We start from the raw sequence: 23477 nt of genomic DNA on the forward strand, positions 1-23477 counted from the left end.
AGGAGGCTAATGTGTGATAGAGCATATCATATCACGGGGTTTGGATGCACCGGCGAAGTTTGCACCAACTCTCAAGGTGAGAATGGGCAATGCACGGTACAGAAGAGGCTAGAAATGATGGAAGGGTGAGAGTGTGTATAATCCATGGACTCAATTAGTCATAAAGAACTCACATACTTATTGCAAAAACCTACAAGTCATCAAAACCAAGCACTACGGGCATGCTCCTAGGGGATAGATTAGTAGGAAAAAACCATCGCTCGTCCCCGACCGCCACTCATAAGGAAAGCAATCAAAGAACACCCCATGCTTCAAATTTGTCACACAACGTTTACCATACGTGCATGCTATGGGACTTGCCAACTTAAACACAAGTATTCATCAATTTCACAATTACTCAACTAGCACACCTCTAATATTACCACCTTTATATCTCAAAACTACTCTCAAGCATCCAACTTCTCTTAGCATTTAAAATTTATAACCAAAGTGAATTACCATGTTGTTCTAAAAAGAATATCAAAATGATACAAGTGAAGCATGAGAGATCAATTATTTCTATAAAATAGAACCATAGCCGTGCTCTAAAAGATATAAGTGAAGTACTAGAGCAAAAATTATCCAACTCAAAAGATATAAGTGAAGCACATAGAGTATTATAATAAATTCCAATTCATGTGTGTCTCTCCCAAAAGGTGTGTACAGTAAGGATGATTGTGGTAAACTAAAAAGAAAAGACTCAAATAATACAAGACGCTCCAAGCAAAACACATATCATGTGGCGAATAAAAATATAGCTCCAAGTAAAGTTACCGATGGACGAAGACGAAAGAGGGGATGCCTTCCGGGGCATCCCCAAGCTTAGGCTTTTGTTTGTCCTTGTATTTTAAATTGGGGTTCCTTGGGTATCCCCAATCTTAGGCTCTTTCCACTCCTTGTTGCATAATCCATCAAATCTTTATCCAAAACTTGAAAACTTCGCAACACAAAACTTAAAAGAAAATCTCGTGAGCTCTGTTAGTAAAAGAAAAACAAAACACCACTTCAAGGTACTGTAATGAACTCATTATTTATTTATATTAGTGTGAAACCTACTGTATTCCAACTTTTATATGATTCATAAACTCTATTACTAGCCATAGATTCATCAAAATAACCAAACAACACACGAAAAATAGAATCTGTCAAAAACAGAACAGTCTGTAGTAATGTGTAGGTTTCTAATACTTCTGGAACCCCAAAAATTCTAAAATAAATTTCTGGACGTGAGGAATTTATTTATTAATTGTCTTCAAAAGAATTAACTAAATAGCACTCTCCAGTAAAAAAATGGCAGCAAATCTCGTGAGCGCTAAAATTTCTGTTTTTTCAGCAAGATTGCAGAGACTTTCCCCAAGTCTTCTCAAAGGTTCTACTTGGCACAAACACTAATTAAAAGCATAAAACCACATCTAAACAGAGGCTAGATGAATTTTTTATTACTAAACAGAATAAAAAGCAAGAAACAAAAATAAAATTGGGTTGCCTCCCAACATTCGCTATCGTTTAACGCCCCTAGCTAGGCATAAAAGCAAGGATAGATCTAGGTATTATCATCTTTGGTATGCAATCCATAAGTGGCTCTCATAATAGATTCATAAGGTAATTTAATTTTCTTTCTAGGAAAGTGTTCCATACCCTTCCTTAACGGAAATTGGAATCTAATATTCCCTTCCTTCATATCAATAATTGCACCAATCGTTCTAAGGAAAGGTCTATCAAAAATAATAGGACATGTAGGATTGCAATCTATATCAAGGATAATGAAATCTACAGGCACATAAATCCTATTAGCAACAATAAGGGCATTATTAATTCTTCCCATAGGTTTCTTAATGGTGGAATCCGCAAGATGCAAGTTTAAAGAACGATCATAAAATTCATGGAAACTTAGCAAATCACCCAAAGTTTTAGGAATCATGGAAACACTAGCACCCAAATCACTTAAAGCAAAGTATTCATGATCTTTAATCTTAATTTTAATAGTAGGTTCCCACTCATCATGAAGTTTTCTAGGGATAGAAACTTCCAATTCAAGCTTTTCTCCATAAGATTGCATTAAAGCATCAACGATATGTTTACTAATAGCTTTATTTTGACTATAAGCATGCGGATAATTTAGCACAGATTGCAACAAGGAAATACAATATATTAAAGAAAAATTATCATAATTAAATTCCTTGAAATCCAAGATAGTGGGTTCATTGCTATTTAAAGTTTTGACCTCTCCAATCCCACTTTTATCAATTTTTGCATCAAGATCTAAAAACTCCGAATCATTGGGACGCCTTCTAACTAAAGTTGACTCATCTCCAGTCCCATCATTATAAAGATTCATATTGCGAAATAAATATTTAATAAGGGACACATCAATAACTTTTATATCTTCATCTTTATTATCATGGAAACTAGAAGAACACGCTTTCACAAAGCAATCTTTTTTAGTATGCATCCTAGCGGTTCTTTCTTTGCACTCATCAATGGAAATTCTCATAGCTTTGAGAGACTCATTGATATCATGCTAAGGTGGAATAGACCTAATTTTCAAAAAATTAACATCAAGAGAAATTCTATCCATGTTCCTAGCCAACTCATCAATCTTAGACAATTTGTTTTCAATCAAAGCATTGAAACTCTTTTGCGAACTAATAAATTCTTTAATATTAGATTCAAAATCAGAGGGCATCTTATTATAATTTCCATAAGAATTGTTGTAGGAATTACCATAATTATTAGAGGAATTACTAGCAAACGGCCTAGGATTAAAATTACCTCTATATGCGTTATTACCAAAATTGTTCCTACCAACAAAATTCACATCCATAGATTCATTATTATTCTCAATTAAAGTAGACAAAGGCATATCATTAGGATCAGAAGAAACACTTTTATTAGCAAACAATTTCATAAGTTCATCCATCTTTCCACTCAAAAGATTGATTTCTGCACCTTTTTATTAGTAGATCTTTCAGTATGCCATTGAGAATAATTAACCATAATATTATCTAGTAGTTTAGTAGTTTCTCCTGAAGTGATTTCCATAAAAGTGCCTCCCACAGCCGAATCTAAAAGATTTCTGGAAGCAAAGTTCAATCCGGCATAAAAAATTTGTATAATCATCCAAAGATTTAAACCATGTGTAGGGCAATTATGTATCATTAATTTCATCCTCTTCCAAGATTGTGCAACATGTTCATGATCAAGTTGCTTAAAATTCATAATATTATTTCTAAGAGTGATGATCTTAGCAGGAGGAAAATACTTAGAGATAAAAGCATCTTTGCACTTATTCCATGAATCGATACTATTTTTAGGCAAAGACGAAAACCAAGTTTTAGCATGATCTCTAAGAGAAAACGGGAATAGCTTTAGTTTAACAATATCAGTATCCACATCTTTCTTCTTTTGCATATCACACAAATCAAAAAAGTTGTTTAGATGGGTAGCGGCATCATCACTAGGAAGGCTCGAAAACGGATCTTTCATGACAAGATTCAGCAAGGCAGCATTAATTTCACAAGATTAAGCATCGATAAGAGGAGCAATCGGAGTGCTAATAAAATCATTATTGTTGGTATTGGAAAAGTCACACAATTTGGTATTATCTTGAGCCATCATGCCAAGTAAGCAATCCAACACACAAGCAAACAAGAAACAAGCAAAAAGAGGCAAACTTGAAAAGAGAAGGGGAACAGAAAAAGAGGGCAAAAAACGGCAAGGATGAAGTGGGGGAGAGGAAAACGGGAGGCAAATGGCAAATAATGTAATGCGAGGGCTAAGAGTTTGTGATGGGTACTTGGTATGTCTTGACTTGTGCATAGACTCTCCGGCAACGGCGCCAGAAATCCTTCTTGCTACCTCTTGAGCACTATGATCATGTATATAGGCATCACGTCCGTGACAAGTAGACCGACTCCTGCCTACATCTACTATTATTACTCCACGCATCGACCGCTATCCAGCATGCATCTAGAGTATTAAGTTCATAAGAACAGAGTAACGCATTAGGTAAGATGACATGATGTAGAGGGCTAAACTCAAGCAATACGATATAAACCCCATCTTTTTATCCTCGATGGCAACAATACAATACGTGTCGTTTTCGTTTCTGTCATTGGGATCGAGCACCGCAAGATTGAACCCAAAGCTAAGAACTTCTCCCATTGCAAGAAAGATCAATCTAGTAGGCCAAACCAAACTGATAATTCGAAGAGACTTACAAAGATAACCAATCATGCATAAAAGATTTCAGAGAAGAATCAAATATTGTTCATAGATAGACTTGATTATAAACCCACAATTCATCGGATCTCGGCAAACACACTGCAAAAAGAGCTACATCGAATAGATCTCCAAGAAGATCGAGGAGAACTTTGTATTGAGATCCAAAGAGAGAGAAGAAGCCATCTAGCTAATAACTATGGACCCGAAAGTCTAAAGTAAACTACTCACACATCATCAGAGGCGCCATGGAGTTGATGTAGAGGCCCTCCGTGATCGATGCCCCCTCCGGCGGAGCACCGGAAAATGCCCCCAAATGGGATCTCATGGGTACAGATGGTTGCGGCAGTGAAAATAGGGTTTCGTGGTGCTCCTAGATGTTTTCGAGGTATGTGAACATATATAGGAGGAAGAAGTAGGTCGGTTGAGCCACGAGCGGCCCACGAGGGGGGAGGGCGTGCCTAGAGGGGGTAGGCGCGCCCCCTGCCTCGTGGACACCTCGTTCGTTTCTTGACGTCCACTCCAAGTCCTCTGGATCATGTTTGCTCCAAAAATCACGCTCCTGAAGGTTTCATTCCGTTTGGACTCCGTTTGATATTCCTTTTCTGCGAAACACTGAAGTAGGCAAAAAAACAACAATTTGCACTAGGCCTTGGGTTAATAGGTTAGCCCCAAAAATAATATAAGAGTTCAAAATAAAACCCATTAACATCCAAAACAGATAATATAATAGCATGGAACAATCAAAAATTATAGATACGTTGGGGACGTATCACCGGCCTCTGGCTGGGAGCTGGCCCTGGACACCCCGGGTGCCCGGCCCCAGCCTGGGAGCTGCACGCCGCCCTGGGTGCCTTAGCCGCTACCCCCGGATGCCCGGCCCTCCCCGTCCCTGGGCGCTGGAGTTGCCCCACCGGGTGCCCGGGTTGCCACCCCCGGGTGCCCGGCCCTGCGAGCCACTAAGGGCGCTGGCCCTCTGACCCCCAGGATGCCAGGCCCCCCTCCCCGGCGCCTGCCTCTGACCAGTCCGGGTGCCCGGACCCCTTTACCCCTGGTGCCCGGACCCTTCCGAGAGTGCCTGCGTGCACTATGGGTTTTCACCCTTGTACCCCTCTCTTTCCCCAATTTCGTCCCTAGCCTATATAAACTCTTCCCCTAGCTCATTAGAGAGGACAGAAATGCATATGTGAGATATTGAGAGAGCTTTGCTCATCTTCCTCCTCATGGAGATCATGGCCTCCTAAGGGGAAGATCCTCTTGTGGATGCCAAGGCCTCCTCTTGGAGAAGGATCCCCATCATAGGATCATCAAGACCTCTTTCCTCATAGGATTGGGAGAGTTACCTCTTGAATCTTCTTGTGTTGGATTTGGACCTTCGTATCTCTCTGTGTGATTGGATCTAGCAGTGTGTGATTGGATCAAGTTAATTTGAGTGTTCCTATTGTTCTCCCCCTTTGTGTTCTTCTTGTTCTTGGGGATTTCCCCTCCAACTCGTGAAAGATATCCATCTAGGGTTCGACCCTACAAAACCTCTACCCATTCCCCTTGACCCCTACCTGTCGCTCGCCGATGCCGGAGTTTGCTACAGCGAGCACGGGCATGACGAGGCCAAGTGCACAGTGCGCCCGTGCCCCTGTGCTCATCTCGACACGCGTCCTATGCTCGTCCGCGCCCTCCCACAGTGGTCGCATGAGCTATGGAGTCTTTCCCCTCTCCTACTAACACTCCTTGTCGCTTCCTGGAGACTATAGAGAGCTCACCGGAGCTCGCGACCCCACCTCGGCTCCCCTATATATAGAGCCCCTCCCTCGCCCCTCCGAGCATCTCACTTCACACCTCTGCATCCACAACTCCTAGATAGCCGCAGCCCGGCAGGGCAGGCCTCTGGCCGCCATTCCCCTCCCGAGCTCGCCGGCGATCCCCTCCCTCGGCCATCCACCTCTCTAGTGCCCCTCGAGCTCAAGCCACTCTTCCAGAGCCTTCCTAGCAGTCCATTGGTGCTAGAAAAACCCCCTGGATCCCTTGGAATCGCGCATCCTCGCCGTCTTCTTCACCTCCGACGAGCCTTGTCGTGCAGTTGTCACGGCAGATGTCCTAGTGTGAGGACTTAGTCATGAGGCCAACGCATCTATGTGGTAGCTTGAGAGGGGTTGAGTGGAATCGAGAGATGCAACGTAAGACAAGGGTTTAGAAAGCTTCAGGCCTCGGGAAACATCATCCGGTAACAACCCTACGTGTTGTTTGAGGCTATGTCTCATTATGATCATGAGGAAGTCGTCGTAAACCAGCTCTCCCAGTTAACCCTAATCCTTTAAGATTGTTTCTTCTTACTTGTCCCTCTTTGAGGAGCCCTGCCCCTCCTTATATAAGTTGAAGGGGCGGGTTACATGTAGAGTCCAACTCGGACTTAAGACTTAACTATTATGATTTCTCTTCATGGGCTTCATAACTCTTGGCAACCCAGTTATCACTATCTGTCGGGTTATAACTGGTGCCGGTTTATGATTGTCTACTGAGTTATCATCTGACTTTAACTCCTGTCTTAACTGTCAGCCGGTTTAACAACCTGCCGGTTTACCGTCTAGGTTAACTACCTTTTTTACCTGTCTCTCTTAACTGTCAGCCGGTTTAACAACCTGCCAGTTTACCGTCTGACTTAACACCAACCGGTTTACCACCTGCCTTAACACCTGCCGGTTTACCACCTGTCGTAACACCTGCCGGTTTACTAAGTCCCAGCCGGGTTATAACTCCGGCCGGATCATACCGCGGGGTATATCCCCGACATTAGCCCCCAATTTAATTTAGATTTATCCATATTAAACTGATCCTGATCATCCTTAAGTCCTTGTCACTTCCTTCTTCTAGAAGATCCGGGTCAATAGGCCAGCTTCAAAATCAATTTGCTGACATTGGCTTGTCACAGATAAATATTGTGAAGAATAACTCCTTTGAATCAGCTCCCAATGCTTAACAAAAATATTGGTCTTTGAAATACTCATCTGATCTTCAGCCAGTTTAAGAATGTAGAACTTGCCGGTTTAAGAATGTAGAACTTGCCGGTTTAAGAATGTAGAACTTTGCCGGTTTAAGACTTAAACTTTCCGGTTTATCATTGCTGGTTTACAAATATTGATGGCACCGGGTCATAATTGTTGTTAACATCAAGCTTGAAAATATACCTCTTATATGCCTATCACTTGTAGCCCCCAAGTCTTAAGAAGGTAGCATAGCAATAGCTTAAGACTTGCTTCAATATGAATGTCACAAGCTTGAAGAAATCCAAATGGTTCATCTCAGTCACTAATCAAAACTGAATATTCCACATATGTAGCCCCCAAGTACTGGGTTGTCATGCTTGCAGCAACCTGGGACTTGTAATTGCCTGATTCTTATAAAAACTTCAACTAGTGTAGCCACTAAGGGTCGGGTCATTATGCAATAAGGATCAGGGACTTTATAGATATGATCATGTAGACTTGAACAGCAACGTGTAGCCCCCAAGGGCCGGGTCAGTAAGATAATATTGAGCTGGGACTTTATATATACTTCATTGAGAATAACATTATACGATGTAACCCCCCTCATGGGGCTTGAACCCACGTCCACAAGGTTGAGAGTTTTGTGCTTTACCAACTGAGCAGTGGATTCTTCAATAATAGATGAAAATTTGTGTACCTTGAATTGTTGATAGGAGCAATCGGTAGCCCCCAAGGGCCGGCTCATTACAAAGTGATGAGTCGGGTCTTCAATAAGTGAGCAAACAATGACTTTGCATTAGCCCCCAAGTGTCATGGTGCATTCTTGCAGCGACATGAGACTTGTGTATTTGATGTAATCCCAACTTGAATAATATAGGCCCCAAATGCCGGGTCGTAAGCCTGCAGCGACTCGGGACTATTCCTTCAATTGTAGAATAAATCATATCCATTGATAATATGATAGACATTGCGCTAAAGCGACTTTGAAAACCTTAATCATAATACTGGTTATTGATAACCATAATAAAATCCAGCCGTGTTGGCTATTAAAGATTTTGACTAACATAACCTGGTTTGAAAACCGATTCCTGCCATATAAGGCGGTATATCCATGCACATATGATACATGCTATGATGATGTAATTATAACGCAACGTATGATGCAATATATGATGATGTATATGTATGATCAAGAGGGTTTAAGCGATGGTTCGGATACGACCAGAGCCCCCATGTAATCATAATTGTGGCATTGCGCCAATCAAGAAGTGTAGCTATGGTTCGAATACGACCAAGCCCCCAAGTGATTTCCCTGGTGCCCTTATGCCTATCAAGAGGTGTAACTATGGTTCAAACCCATACCCCCAAGTGATTTCCCTGGTGCCCTTATGCCTATCAAGAGGTGTAGCTATGGTTCGGATACGACCAAGCCCCCAAATGATATTGTGAGTTGTGATCAAAGGGTACCTATGTTTGAGTTGTGTTGTGCAGCAGACTCTCTTTGGTCCCTTTAGTTTTTTCTGAGAAGTCGAACTTGCGAGAGATTACTCTTGTTGAACCGAAAATGGTTAAACCATATACTAAGAGCTTCAAAGCTTTGTGGGAGATAGCTTTCCCTTGCGCCGGATTTTAAACCGGAATCCTTCTTTTAAAGCCGGAAATTTTCTGACGGCCTTTAAATTCACACCATTATGGTGGTTTAGGGTCCTGCATTAGGTAACTTTTGCAACCCGGAGTAATTGCTCTTGTAAATAAAGCAATATATAATATAAAAATATACTGTATTTCACCTGTTATGTTAGGCCGGTTAATTCCCACCGTGTGGTTGATGATCACCATGGTGAAGCTGAAATCAATCATGGGTGAGTCGACCGCAGGAGTAGAAAAATGAGCCGGCCGCGACATTTTAAGCCAGCGCGGATGGGCGAATCAATCATCGGCGCGGTAAGCCATGCGAACGGTGAGTCAATCGCGGGCGCGGTCCCGCCGAGTTGATGTAGATTGAGCTGCACGAGCAGCGGCTTGCGCACACCCGTTCAACAACAAGTGGGCACGGACACCGGTGTATGATGATGCCAATGCACACTTCATAGAGATAGCATGGCACAAGTTCTATAATGAATCCTTGTCTCAAGAGAAGAGACAATCCACTCCTTGATAGTTCGGGCATTTGACATTGTTTCGACTGTCGTGAAGGTCTTTGAGACAACCACAACAAGAGTTGTTGCAGGATCTAAATCTTTGATGCTCCGTGCAACATCAACAGGATCAACATTTGCAAGAAATCTCAGTTGTCGGCCCTTGGCACATTCTGCTGCTTCCGGGTCAGTCTGGAGAGCCGTATGCACAAACAGAGGTCCAAGGAAGCTACCACCAATCCCAACTGAGACAACATTTGTCACTGGTTTCCCAGTTGCCCCAACCCATGAGCCACTTCTGAAAGTCTCTAAAAACTGCTTGATTTTATCCTTAACAACCCAAACTTCGGGGACCACATTCACACCGTCACTGTTTATGACTGCATCTCTTGGCGCTCTCAAAGCCACATGGAGCACTGATCTATTCTCTATGGTATTTATCTTTTCGCCTTTAAACATCTTGTCAATCTTCTCCTTGAGCTTTGCGCCCTCCGCCAGATTGAAGAGCTTGTCGATGGTCTCGGTGGTGGCATGCTGCCTCGAGTAGTCCAGGAAGACGCCTTCGAATTCTGCCGTCATTGCCTTGCATCGGTCGACGTCCGTCATGAGATCGCGCAGGTGCGTCTTGTGGATCGCGCCGACGTGCGCCTGGAGGGCCTTCCACTGGTCGGTGTCGGAGATGTGCGCCGGCGACGCCATGGCCGATGCCGGGCGGACCCTGGAGGATGTCGACGGTGGGCTGCCGGAGTACGGGGCGCGGTCGCGGAGGAGATGACAGATCGGTGGTGGATGACAGGCAGGGGAATAGCCAGGAAGAGAATAGAAGCGGGGTGACTCGGCGACGGCGGGCCATGGCGGACCCGGCGAAGGCATTCCGCGATTCAACGGGGTGGCCTGGATGGCTGCAGCAGCGGTGGAGGCGACGGCTTATGAGACTTCTCCAACCCCAGCGATACGGGTCATGGCAGAGGTGGCTCACGCTGCAACGGCGGGTTGATGTGTGGCATTTCAAGACAACAGCAGCGGCAGCGTTGTGGCGGTTCAGAAGCAGAGGGACGTGTGGGCGCGATGGCCCGGCAGCGAGGCATAGGGGCGGCCGACGTCCACAGGTGAAACGGGAGCTGCGGCGTGGGAGAGAAAACTCGGTGCAGGGCCGTGCTTGAAGCGAGACCGGCAAAGGTAACCAGGCGGCGGGGTTGGGTGACTTGGCAGCTCGAGGCCAGCGATTCAACAGCGGAGAAGGCAAATACAACTCAGCACGCGCAGTCAAAGCACGAGGCCTGTTTCAAAGCCACGATGGATGAGGTGGCGAGGTGAATCGGAAGCGACGCGGCGTGGCCACGGCAGCTCCGCTTCGTCCGCGGGTGCAAGGCGAGTCACTCTGTGGTGATTCCTGCTGGGGCAGTTTGATGAGCCGTGACTACCGCGCCCCTCGGTGACTGAAGGTAAGGTCGCGGCAGTGGTTCACGTCAGAGCGGCGGTTTACCGGGCTGCTCAACAAGCGTGAAACGGCTGCAGAGGCGTAAGGCGCCAGGCGGCTCTTCAGCAGCTGGCGAGGATGGCAATAATGGCTAAGGCACCCAGCGGTGCGAACGCCTGGTGGCTCTCAGCGCGAGTCAGCGGTCGGCGACTTGGCGCGAGACGGGATCAAATCCGCGTCAGCATGCGCGGGGGAAACAGCGGGCGTGACCCAGCGACTGCGGAGAACAGAATCCGCGGGTGAGGTGGAGATTGCGGCTCCTAGTGTGGCCGTCGAAGTAGCTTAGAGGCGAGGTCGGCGGCTTGGCGCAATGTCGGAGCAAGATGGTTCAGCACGACCGTAGCGACAACAGCATGAGGCCGGCGACTCGGGAATAAGGCTTGGCGGCGAGTCAGCTCCGTCGAGGTCGAAGACTCAGTGGCGATTAGACCATGGCAGACGCGGCGGCTCAGAGGAACGGTGACTTAAAGCGGCGGAAGATCACGACGGGTCGACAAAGTGCGAGAGGCGGAGCCAATCCGCGACGATGGGGCGGTTTGGCGTGGTCCGGCGACGACGACACGGCCTCGAAGTACATCTGCAGCAGCAGCATGAAAGTAGGACAGACCCGTGCTGCCATCGTTGCTTTGACCAGTGTCTGACTCTGTTTCTCTTTGTCGACTCTTGTTCGTAGTATTGAACCGAAGGAAGGATTGCTTTGGTGGCTTGTGGAGGTGGCTTGTGGTTATAGCAGCGACTTTGGCAGATGAGTTTCTCTCGGGGTCAACCCGGAGCAGAGGTGGCTCAACGAAAAAATCACAGCAGCCAATCCCAGGTCATAACAGTGGCTCAGCCGAGGTGACTTGACCGTGGCGGGTCAATGGAGCAGGGGGCGGCTCATTGTGACAACGAAGGCGGCTCGAAGCTTGCTTTGACAAAGATCTCTGTATGCCGGTGGCTCTCTTTCTTTCTGTAAACCGGACATGTACCAGTACCAGTAGTAGATGCTCCGATCTACCCAAATTAGTCTCGGAACTAGCGGGTTATCATGGTGCACGTGGCGGACACATTGTAGCGGTAGCAACTTGATGTAGTCAGGGTCTGATTCTGGGTCATTGACTGTCCGTGTTGCCCCTTCGGTTTGACTGTAACTTGACGGATTATGCATCGGATGGCAACGGCTAAATAGTAACCTTAATTTCTTTTGAACCTTAAACCTCTTATATCTTACATCTGAACTGATAAACTTGAACACCACTATGCGCGAGCCCCACGGTGGGCGCCAACTGTCGTGGAGTTGTCACGGAAGATGTCTTAATGTGACGACTTAGTCGTGTGGCCAACGCATCTATGTGGTAGCTTAAGAGGGGTTGAGCGGAATCGAGAGACGCAACGTAAGACAAGGGTTTAGACAGCTTCGGGCTCTGGGAAATATCATCCGGTAACAACCCTACGTGTTGTTTGAGGTTATATCTCATTATGATTATGAGGAAGTCGTCGTAAACCAGCTCTCCCAGTTAACCCTAACCCTTTAAGATTGTTTCTTCTTACTTGTCCCTCTTTGAGAAGCCCTACCCCTCCTTATATAAGTTGAAGGGGCGGGTTACATGTAGAGTCCAACTCGGACTTAAGACTTAACTATTATGACTTTTCTTCATGGGTTTCTTAATATCTTGGGCTTCATAACTCTTGGCAACCCAGTTATCACTGTCTGCCGGGTTATAACTGGTGCCGGTTTATGATTGTCTGTTGAGTTATCATCTGACTTTAACTTCTGTCTTAACTGTCAGCCGGTTTAACAACCTGCCGGTTTACCGTTTGGGTTAACTGCCTGTTTTACCTGTATGTCTTAACTGTCAGCCGGTTTAACAACATGTCGGTTTACCGTCTAACTTAACACCAACCGGTTTACCACCTGCCTTAACACCTGCCTGTTTACCACCTGTCGTAACACCTGCTGGTTTACTAAGTCCCAGCCGGGTTATAACTCGGGCCGGATCATACAGCGGGGTATATCCCCGACAAGCCTCGTCCGCAGCCGCCGCTGGAGACGCTCGTTCTGGTCGACTCCGTACACCTCCTGCCTTGCCACGGGTACGAGCAGGTGCGCCATGCCCTCCTCGCCGGAGAAAGCCCCGACGACGAGCCGTCGTCCCCTGTTTCTCTACCCCTCTCAGAACCCGACGGGCAGGGCCCATTGTCAGCCTCTCCACTCGCGCCCGAAGTGGTACGGGTGGAAGCGTATTCGCTAGAATACGTCTTCGACGTCACCCGCTGATATTATTTTAAATCTGATTTTAATTCAGAAATTTGACCGAACTTGGACCAGCTATAACTCCTATTCTATAAGTCCAAATGACATGATTCTTTTTGCAATGGTTTTGTGTTAAAATCCTCTATCATCATGCAAAAGATGAGATTTTTGCTTGCTGTGATTATTTTATGGTCAATTAAACAGTGTTATGTGACATTTTCTTTTTGCTATTTTAATTCTTTTCAGAAGGAAATTGTTGCCTTGAAGATAACCAGAAGGAGTGTGACCCTCCTCTGCACTAAGGCAGGCCATCACAAATATTTCCAAGAATGTCATTTCAATAACTATGTTTTTCACTTGAATATGATTATTTTAAATGCATATAGAAATTTCATATAAATTCATTTGATGCTAGTTGCATGTTCTTGTTGTGATTATTTTGCTATCAGTAGCATTGCAGTTGGATGGTTAAGTTTATGCAGTAGAGTAATGTGACATTATGCTGGACTTAGTTAATATCGAGATTATGTTGAAAATAATGCATAAGTTGTCATTGCATTTTCATGGCATACTATGAATCGGTAAAAAAAATTGCAAGTTTAAACCTGATAATAAACGAACTTGAAGATGTTGTTGATCGAGTCATGGTGCCACCGAATCGAGCTTCCCAAAGTGCAACCACATTTGCCTTTATGAGGGAGGCCCTTTCTCGGTCTATTGTTATGCCTCTCGCCGGTGCCTCCAACTAGTGAAGGTTATGCGTTGGCGCTACCCTGGCCTGGTAGGCAGGTATAACCTTGTGTGCCTGTAGTTATTTTGATACTATGTCCCCGTTTGGGATGATTGTGTTGCCACGACAATGGCCGTTGGATGTCCGGAGTGGCATCGGGGGCACCCATGACTTAGCCCAAAAGGGGAGTTGGTCGGAGTGGCCAGGAGAGTGTCATGGCAATAGACTGGTTATGTCGAACGCCGTTGGTCCACCCGAATGGGAGTCCGAGGCCACGGGTTCAATGGTGTGGGTACAATGTGCTAACCTCTGCAGAGTGTGTTTAATCTATGGATAGCTGTGTCATCAGTCATGGACACACACAACATGGATCAACAAAAATATTAAACTTGCACATTAAATGAATACCTGGCACTGATTATGTTGGTTAAGTTGTGAAGACCACCGAGTTGGTTTCGTTTGTGATCCGGGAGCGATCACCTTGATATGATGAGGTTCATGGTTACGAGGTAACCGCAAAGGTAAGCGACTCGGAAGGGCCCTGTTATGAGCATGATCACTTAATGGGTAGCATGTTAATTCTTGCATTAAATTTGCTTAAATATCATTGTTGTTGTTTGCCATTGTTGCTTTGTTTATGTGAGCTTGCAAGTACATTCAATGTATTGACCTGGCGTGTCATGCCAGTATCAGGAGAAGTCATACCGGAGTTGTAGTTGCATATCATACCCTAGTCTAGACCGTGTCCACATCAGTGTCCATGTGAGATGGAGTCTTTCTACGTCGCCGTTCCCCTGCCGCATAGTCTCTTATCATGGTGTTGAGGCCCCTCCTCATGTCTACTAAATAATGTACATATGTTAGCAGCACTGAGTGTGCCGCTTAGCCTTGCTACTTGATGTAATATTAAACTCTACGTTCCACTAGTACCAATAAAGCGGTTGTATTTCTATACCAAGTTATTGTGTCTTGCTGAGCCGGGATGCCACAACGAGTGGTATCAAAGTCGCGCAGACTGTAGGGCACGCTAGACAGCTAACACATTAGTTCAAACGGTAGATAGTAGCTATGGGTGCCGGTAATTCTTGTGTTCTTTTGGTTGCTGCATTGCATGCATATAGTTTATTTTATTACTAACTGACTAATGGTTGTGAGTGTAGATGGCTCCAGTGCCGTATGCGTGTCAGTTGGAGCTAGCACCATACACTTCGCCGCACCTTTTTCCAAGCGTATGGCGTTGACTCATCGTTCTCACGCATTTTTTTTCTAGTAAGTAGAAATCATATACAAAGTATGAAAAAGGGATACAGATTACACAACAAATAGTAGTTTCAGAGCTTTAGAAGGCCGTCCAGTTTTGCATAGTATGCTTTCACCTATGGAACTGGACGCTGTACTACTAATTTCAGAGTCAAGACATATTTCAATCTCTAAAGGAAACCTGACACGAATCATCTGCTACTCTAGATATTTGATTTATCATGGCTAACCAACATGGAACGATCATCTGACTTTCTGGCTATACTAACGTGTAAATATTTGGCAGGTATAAACTATAGTGTCAACCATACAGTATTATTTGCAAAAGCAAGGAAGGTTGCTGTAGCTAGATAAATGACTCGTTTCAAGTTGACTGCCAAATTTTTATTACAAAGTGGATGCCTACTAATAGCGCATCTCGGGGAATCACAGTGAGATTGAAAGGCCTGGAGAAATGCAAAACGGCAAGATAAAATTCAGACATTGGCATAGAGAGAAACTAATAGAAAAACATCCACCATCAATCACTCACCAAGGTCAGCAGCTGGACAATAGCTGAGCTGCCGTAGATGGTTACCAAGTAATGAACAGAAGGAAAATCACTACAAAATAACCATGAGAGCACCAAACTATCTGCAAACATGAAGGCCCTTTCTTGGATTAGACAGGACGAGTACGCCATGATGATCCAAAGAACAAAAATATGGATTTAAATTTATAGAGCAATGCTAGGAAGATATTGTCTTGAAGAACGGAAAGTAAGAGAACAATAAAGCAAGCAACGAACCTGCAAAACTATCCTCCAAATTTTGCGTGAAAATCCATCGAATATATCCTTGATCGCATATTTGTCTCTGTCGAGGTACTCTACAGGAAGGTTCTCCAAAAAACAGAGTAAAGTTGTTTTTTCCTTTTTGAGAGTTTGATAGCAAACTTGCAATGCATCAAAAAGGGATTAGAATTGATAAGAAAATAAATCTCTGCTATTTTATAGTCGAAGAACATGCTTCAATCAACAAAAATACAAAAACATTGAAATTTGACGGTGTAAGGAACCTGCAGTGATATATTGAGCCATAAACTACTTTGCAATTATATATTGAACCATAAACCTGAAACTCTACTTTGATGCCAATATATTTATAACTGGGAAAGTAGGAAAATGAAATCATATACTCTAAAACATATTGCAGAAACAGAAGCGTGAAGCACACTTCCTTGAAATTTGAACACAAGTGAACATTCATTTAGAATATGTAGCTAACATAAACTTAAGCAAGAATATTCAAATGATCATGGTACATGGTGGATTTATCATAATTGATATTTGGCTGGAAGTGGATAACTTCTGTAGTTATTCTGAAGCTCATTTTCAGTAGTCAGATAAATCGACCTGATTTCCCAGCTTAGACGTTTCAGACATGTCTCACAATATGATGTGACCATGGGTTCAATCCCATATTCAATTATGTACGAAGAGAGGCCCCATTTGGGTACAATCTTGGAAAGCTATTTGGAAAAGAGAGGCCCCATTTGGCACATACTGATACATTTAGATCAAACCCCATGTGTAGTGGGCGCAGCAGTGGTTGCAAACAAAGAGCCTTACCTGAATGTGAAACGATGCTTAGCATTCCGCCTCACCAATTGATCTGCAAAGGATCTTCACAAAAGAGAACATATTAGAGAGAGAGGGGATTAGGCAAATGTATATAGCAAAGCATCTACAGTAATGTCATCACACTGCCAGTTTCAATTCACGCAAAACAATTGACAATTTAGTCAACAAATAGCTTCAAGTTCTCATGATCATAGTTGATTTCATAATCTAGTCCAACATGTTGATGCTCTGAATATCAATTAAAAAAGTTCATTTGAAAGGGTTATTTTAGACTACATAACTTGAAATGGTGTAGCAATTAAGTACTACAGCAGACCGAATAGTAACAGGCCAATTATAAACAATGCAGTGCAATGCCCTTTTCCTTATGATGGTGTTCCTTAGTGTAACCTACAAACCAAATCGAGCATGAAAATAACCATGTTACCTATTTTTGTGCTACATATAGACTGAAACCAAGTAAGATAATGTAACCTGACAAGAAGTACAGTATCGTTGATAACAGAATAGAAATTGAGAACTGGCCATTCCAAACAAAAACAACGTCACCGACAAATGGATAATCCAACGTCAAATAGTGATGCCTCCGTCAATCAAATCCCTGGGAATTTTCCTGCAGAGAGCATAACACAAAAACAAATCTCAAAACACTGTACAACTCGGTAGAAATCCAAAAACCGCACTGGACAATGCCAGCAAAAAAGTCACACCCCACCGACAATCATTAGACCATACCGTAAATTTTGCATTTTCAGTGTTAAGATCGTTCATAAATATATCATCTATAGTGCAGTTCTCCAGAAATAGACGAGCTAATCATTCTGTTCTACAGAAAGACCTAAATCAGTACTGCCGACTATCCATGCTCGAGGTAAAAACATCAATTCATAGCTAATCCCCAAATACAGATAGTAATCCAACGAAATCAAAACACCGCAGTCACGAAATATGGAGATCTGAAGATCGGAAGGGAGGCAGATGGTACCTGTAAAAGTCGACGGACTTGAGCTTGCTCAAGGAGTGGCCAAACGCACATAACACACATGCAGCAAGCAGGGCAGGAGGACCAAGGAGAGCAGGGATTCGGAGGAAGTTACCTTGCTGGGACTGGATTCATGGGGGCAATGGTGGAGTTCTCTCGGCGGCGGCCAGGGCGACTCCACGCGGCGGCCAGGGTGACTCCATGCGGCGGCTAGCAAATCCAGGCGGCAGCGGTGGCGTGGCCATGTGGGCGCTCTCGATCCAATCAGCGGCGGCGAGTAAGATTAGGAGTGGTCTTCTCCTAGGCTCGGGCTGATGGCATCCCTGACGGCGCATCGAGGGCAGCGGCGTTGGAGAGGAGGGAGCAGGGAGGAGACGAGGTGGAGGGGGCTCGAGGGCGGCGACGTGGGAGAGGAGGGAGCAGGGAGGAGACGAGGCGGAGGGGGCGGGGGCCTGACGAGAAGGGTTGGCGCGGCGGCTAGGGTTTTGACCCTTTTGCACGTTCCACAGGACGAGCGCGGCGCTCGGGCAGTGGGATCGGCGAATCCCGACCGCAACGACACGTGCAGCCAGTGCCAGTGAGGAAAGGGACCAGCAGCAGCACCGACCCATCCATCATCACTATAGGCCAGACGCGGGTGCATCAGCCGGGTACACACATCGTCCTATCCCTGCGCAACTGCTCCCCATAACGCATGCCGCGGACGGTGCGAGGAGCGGTCCCCCACACGCGTTTGACCCGCGACGCGACGCAGGAGACAAAACTCACACGAGAAAGTCATAGAAGTGAGACTAACTTGTGGGACCAAATATCAGGCAGGCCCACTTGCAGCCACACAACAGGTGAAACGGAGGGGCTAGCGGGAAACAGACACGACGCAGCGTCCACGACGCGCGCACGCGTCGCGGCAGAAGAGGCCGCTCGCGCACCCCAAAAATGGGCACCCAGCCAATCGGAAATCGCCCGAGCCCATAGGTCATTCCCCGTCCACGTTTCACCGCGCGGTCAAAACAACAACAAACGTTTTCCAGCCAGATCCAACGGACAACAGCAAAAAAAGATCGCGTTGCCCCTGATCAAACGGCCAACGAAGGCTGAAATCGGGGGAGCCTTCTCCGAGTTGGCCAGCCTCATTATTGTTTTAAATGTCATGTATTCATGTTGCTACGGTGAGATCCATACTTCTTTTGAGTATATTCAGTAAGGATGTTTTGGACATATGGTTGTGATCTATCCATACATGCCCCTGTTTGCATTTATGGAGTGCCCTAGCATGACTCAATCTTACTCTACTTTTGCTATAAAATGTTCCTGGTAGATTGTTTACGTGTTAATCAATTTTGCCAAGATTGTTGTAGTTGATCCAAGCATGCTATAAACTTGTTCTTGCCATGGTTAGCCTTATGATCATGTCTTCTTTCTGGCAGTATGCTTAGTTTATCATGCAATGCTTTGTGATGAGTGAATCGAGCTCGCAAAGAGGCCTTCATAATTCTGTTTTTGCCATGTTCAGTTTTCTGCTAAGTCTGAATCTGTTAACGAAACTTGCTATGTTTACATGGGTATCATCATATCTTCTCATCCTTTTTGGCTTATGGTCTATAAGGGACTTTTGTTCTATGCTTTGAGTAGATTCATGCCATGTCTGGGTTTACTATGTCCTGTTCCTGTAGCATGTTTTTATCTTGCTCTAAACATTGCTTCCTGATGTTAATTCCTGGCATGTTAGTATTTTCACTAAGTCTGTGAAGCTCATATATTTTGCGCTTTTGCCATGCTTATTTGAACCTGTTATTGTGCGATTTAGCCGTAGCTCGGTATTCATCTTTTGTCAAGCATCTTGAGTAGATCACTGCCATGTGCTTTGTTGTTATGTTGGAGTGAAGTAGCTTAGTTTCTCGTTGCATTCTAGATGGCATCGGGCTGTTAATTGCAGAAGTGTGCCATCATTGTTTTGCTTGCCATTTGCAAACCGTAGATCCGATTCCGGTGATCTTTATATCGTTTTCGACCGAAATCAACTCATCTTTTCAGTGGCACGCTTGGTTTGCTAGGTTGAGGCCTGGTTTAATCTTTTCTTCTGGAGCATGCATATGCATTGCATATCACATCCCGCATATCGTGTCATGTTTTTGCATAATGTTGCTTGCGCATTGCACCGTGGTTGATTGTGTTTCCTTTGCTTGTGTTCTTGCCTTGGGTAGATCCGGGAGACGAATACGTGACCGAGGAACCCGTTGAGTACGCTTACGAGGATCAAGCTTACGTCAACTCGGAGAACTTTGCAGGCAAGATGACCGTACCCTTGAAATCACTTCTATCTTTGCTTGCTAGTTGTTCGCTTTTTTGCTATGCCGCGATACCTACCACTTGCTATATCATGCCTCCCATATTGCCATGACAAGCCTCTAACCTACCTTTCCTAGCAAACCGTTATTTGGCTATATTACCGCTTTGCTCAGCCCCTCTTATAGCATTGCTAGTTGCAGGTGAAGATGGAGTTTGTTCCTTGTTGGAACATGCTTATTGTTGGGATATCATTATTATATCTTGTTTACTTTAATGCACCTATACACTTGGTAAAGGGTGGAAGGCTCGGCCTTATGCCTGGTGTTTTGTTCCACTCTTGCCGCCCTAGTTTCCGTCATACCGGTGTTATGTTCCTTGATTTTGCGTTCCTTACGCGGTTGGGTTATAATGGGAACCCCTTGACAGTTCGCCTTGAATAAAACTCCTCCAGCAAGGCCCAACCTTGATTTTACCATTTGCCACCTAAGCCTTTTTCCCTTGGGTTCTGCGGACTCAAGGGTCATCTTTATTTTAAACCCCCGGGGCAGTGCTCCTCTGAGTGTTGGTCCAAACTAGAGCACCGTGCGGGCCGTCCCTTGTCAACTTGGGTTACGTTGGCTCCCGTAGGCTTAGCTTATCTGGTGTGCCCTGAGAACGAGATATGTGCAGCTCCTATCAGGATTTGTCGGCACAGCGGGTGGCCTTGCTGGTCTTGTTTTACCATTGTCGAAATGTCTTGTAACCGGGATTCCGGGTCTGATCGGGTCGTCTTGGGAGAAGGAATATCCTTCGTTGACCGTGAGAGCTTGTGATGGGCTAAGTTGGGACACCCCTGCAGGGTTTTGAACTTTCGAAAGCCGTGCCCACGGTTATGGGCAGATGGGAATTTGTTAATATTTGGTTGTAGAAAACTTGAAACTTAACTTTATTAAAATGAATCAACAACGTGTGTAGCCGTGATGGTCTCTTTTCGGCGGAGTCCGGGAAGAGAACATGATCTCGTGTTATGCTTGAACGTAAGTAGTTTCAGGATCATTTCTTGATCTTTATAGCTTATTGACCGTGCTTTGCTTCTCTTCTCGCTCTCATTTGCGTAAGTTAGCCACCATATATGCTAGTGCTTGCTGCAGCTCCACCTCACTACCTTTTCCTATCCATAAGCTTAAATAGTCTTGATCGCGAGGGTGTGAGATTGTTGAGTCCCCGTGACTCATAGATTACTTCCAAAACCAGATGCAGGTGCCGATGATGCCAGTGCAGGGGACGCGACCGAACTCAAGTGAGACTTCGACGAGGATTCGGGACGTTACTATGTTTCCTTTCCGAACGATCAGTAGTGGAGCCCAGTTGGGGCGATCGGGGATCTATGCATTTGGGGTTGTCTTTATTTTGGTTCCGTAGTCGGACCGTGATTGTATTCTGGATGATGTAATGCTATATTTATGTATTGTGTGACGTGACGATTGTAAGCCAACTCTTTATCCCTTTCGTATTCAGTACATGGGATGTGTAAAGATTACCCCTCTTACGACATGCCTGCTATGCGGCTATGCCTCTAAGTCGTGCTCCGACATGTGGGAGATATAGCTGTTGGGGAACGTAGTAATTTCAAAAAAATTCCTACGCACACGCAAGATCATGGTGATGCATAGCAACGAGAGGGGAGAGTGTGATCTACGTGCCCTTATAAACCGACAGCGGAAGCGTTAGCACAACGCGGTTGATGTAGTCGTACGTCTTCACGGCTCGACCGATCAAGCACCGAAACTACGACACCTCCAAGTTCTTGCACACGTTCGGCTCGATGACGATCCCCGGACTCTGATCCAGCAAAGTGTCGGGGATGAGTTCCGTCAGCACGACGGCATGGTGACGATCTTGATGTTCTACCGTCGCAGGGCTTCGCCTAAGCACCGCTACAATACTATCGAGGATTGTGGTGGAAGGGGGCACCGCACACGGCTAAGAAAACGATCACGTGGATCAACTTGTGTGTCTAGGGGTGCCCCCTACCCCCGTATATAAAGGAGCAAGGGGAGGAGGCCGGCCGGCCCTATAGGCGCGCCAAGGAGGAGTCCTCCTCCTAGTAGGAGTAGGACTCCTACTAGGAGGGGGAAAGAAGTGGGGAGGGAGAGGGAAAGGGGGGCGCCACCCCCCCTCTCCTAGTCCAATTCGGACCAGGGGGAGGAGGCGCGCGGACCACCTTTGGCTGCCCCTCTCTCTCTCCACTAAGGCCCATATGGCCCATTACTTCTCCCGGGGGGGTTCCGGTAACCCTCCGGTACTTCGGTTTTCTCCGAAATCACCCGGAAGACTTCCGGTGTCCGAATATAGCCGTCCAATATATCAATCTTTATGTCTCAACCATTTCGAGACTCCTCGTTATGTCCGTGATCACATCCGGGACTTCGTACTAACTTCGGTACATAAAAACTCATAAACTCATAATATAACTGTCATCGAAACCTTAAGCGTGCGGACCCTACGGGTTCGAGAACAATGTAGACATGACCGAGACATGTCTCAGGTCAATAACCAATAGCGGAACCTGGATGCTCATATTGGATCCCACATATTCTACGAAGATCTTTATCGGTCAGACCGCATAACAACATACGTTGTTCCCTTTGTCATCGGTATGTTACTTGCCCGAGATTCGATCGTCGGTATCTCAATACCTAGTTCAATCTCGTTACTGATAATTCTCTTTACTCGTTTCGTAATACATCATCTCGCAACTAACTCATTAGTTGCAATGTTTGCAAGGCTTATGTGATGTGCATTACCGAGAGGGCCTAGAGATACCTCTCCGACAATCGGAGTGACAAATCCTAATCTCGAAATACGCCAACCCAACATTTACCTTTGGAGACACCTGTAGAGCTCCTTTATAATCACCCAGTTATGTTGTGACGTTTGGTAGCACACAAAGTGTTCCTCCGGTAAACGGGAGTTGCATAATCTCATAGTCATAGGAACATGTATAAGTCATGAAGAAAGCAATAGCAACATACTAAACGATCGGGTGCTAAGCTAATGGAATGGGTCATGTCAATCACATCATTCTCCTAATAATGTGATCCCGTTAATCAAATGACAACACATGTCTATGGTTAGGAAACATAACCATCTTTGATTAACAAGCTAGTCAAGTAGAGGCATAGTAGTGACGTTTAGTTTGTCTATGTATTCACACAAGTATTAGGTTTCCGGATAATACAATTCTAGCATGAATAATAAACATTTATCATGATACAAGGAAATAAAATAATAACATTATTATTGCCTCTAGGGCATATTTCCTTCAATCTCCCACTTGCACTAGAGTCAATAATCTAGATTACACAGTAATGATTCTAACACCCATGGAGCTTTGGTGTTGATCATGTTTTGCTCGTGGAAGAGGCTTAGTCAACGGGTCTGCAACATTCAGATCCGTATGTATCTTGCGAATCTCTATGTCTCCCACCTGGACTAGATCCCGGATGGAATCGAAGCATCTC

At 45.1% G+C, this 23477-nt stretch overlaps 2 protein-coding genes across 13 annotated transcripts; both read right to left on the reverse strand.

Annotated features, from left to right (window-relative positions):
* Positions 1-9298: 9298 nt before the first annotated feature.
* Positions 9299-10119, reverse strand: LOC125522441 (glucose-6-phosphate isomerase, cytosolic-like). The gene has a single exon (XM_048687500.1). The coding sequence runs from the start codon at positions 10076-10078 to the stop codon at positions 9329-9331; it is 750 nt and encodes a 249-aa protein (XP_048543457.1). The 5' UTR covers positions 10079-10119; the 3' UTR covers positions 9299-9328.
* Positions 10120-15133: 5014 nt separating this feature from the next.
* On the reverse strand, positions 15134-18288 carry LOC125520078. Of its 12 annotated transcripts, none has more exons than XR_007288433.1 (5): positions 17178-18288; positions 16692-16745; positions 15870-15949; positions 15615-15715; positions 15134-15528 (listed from the first exon to the last, which is right to left on the reverse strand). XR_007288433.1 is itself a non-coding variant. In XM_048684878.1 (5 exons), exons 1-5 carry the CDS (start codon positions 17818-17820, stop codon positions 15376-15378), a joined length of 408 nt encoding a protein of 135 aa, XP_048540835.1. In that variant the 5' UTR covers positions 17821-18275; the 3' UTR covers positions 15134-15375. The 12 variants fall into 12 exon arrangements, 2 of the variants coding, with proteins under 2 accessions (XP_048540835.1, XP_048540834.1); XR_007288434.1 differs by having other exon boundaries at positions 15870-16015; positions 17178-18286; XR_007288432.1 differs by having other exon boundaries at positions 15870-17316; positions 17439-17524; positions 17801-18284.
* Positions 18289-23477: the final 5189 nt, after the last annotated feature.

This window comes from Triticum urartu, chromosome 7 (assembly GCF_003073215.2).
Source record: "Triticum urartu cultivar G1812 chromosome 7, Tu2.1, whole genome shotgun sequence".
NCBI classification, from domain to species: Eukaryota; Viridiplantae; Streptophyta; class Magnoliopsida; order Poales; family Poaceae; genus Triticum; species Triticum urartu.

Coding starts and splice junctions, on each gene's coding strand:
- LOC125522441 (XM_048687500.1), bottom strand. CDS start 10,078: ATGGCGTCGCCGGCGCACATCTCCGACACCGACCAGTGGAAGGCCCTC.
- LOC125520078 (XM_048684877.1), bottom strand. CDS start 17,820: ATGAATCCAGTCCCAGCAAG. Junction 16,016..16,691: donor AAGCATCGTTTCACATTCAG/GTAAGGCTCTTT, acceptor ATGCATTGCAAG/TTTGCTATCAAACTCTCAAA. Junction 15,716..15,869: donor TTTGGAGGATAGTTTTGCAG/GTTCGTTGCTTG, acceptor TCATGTTTGCAG/ATAGTTTGGTGCTCTCATGG.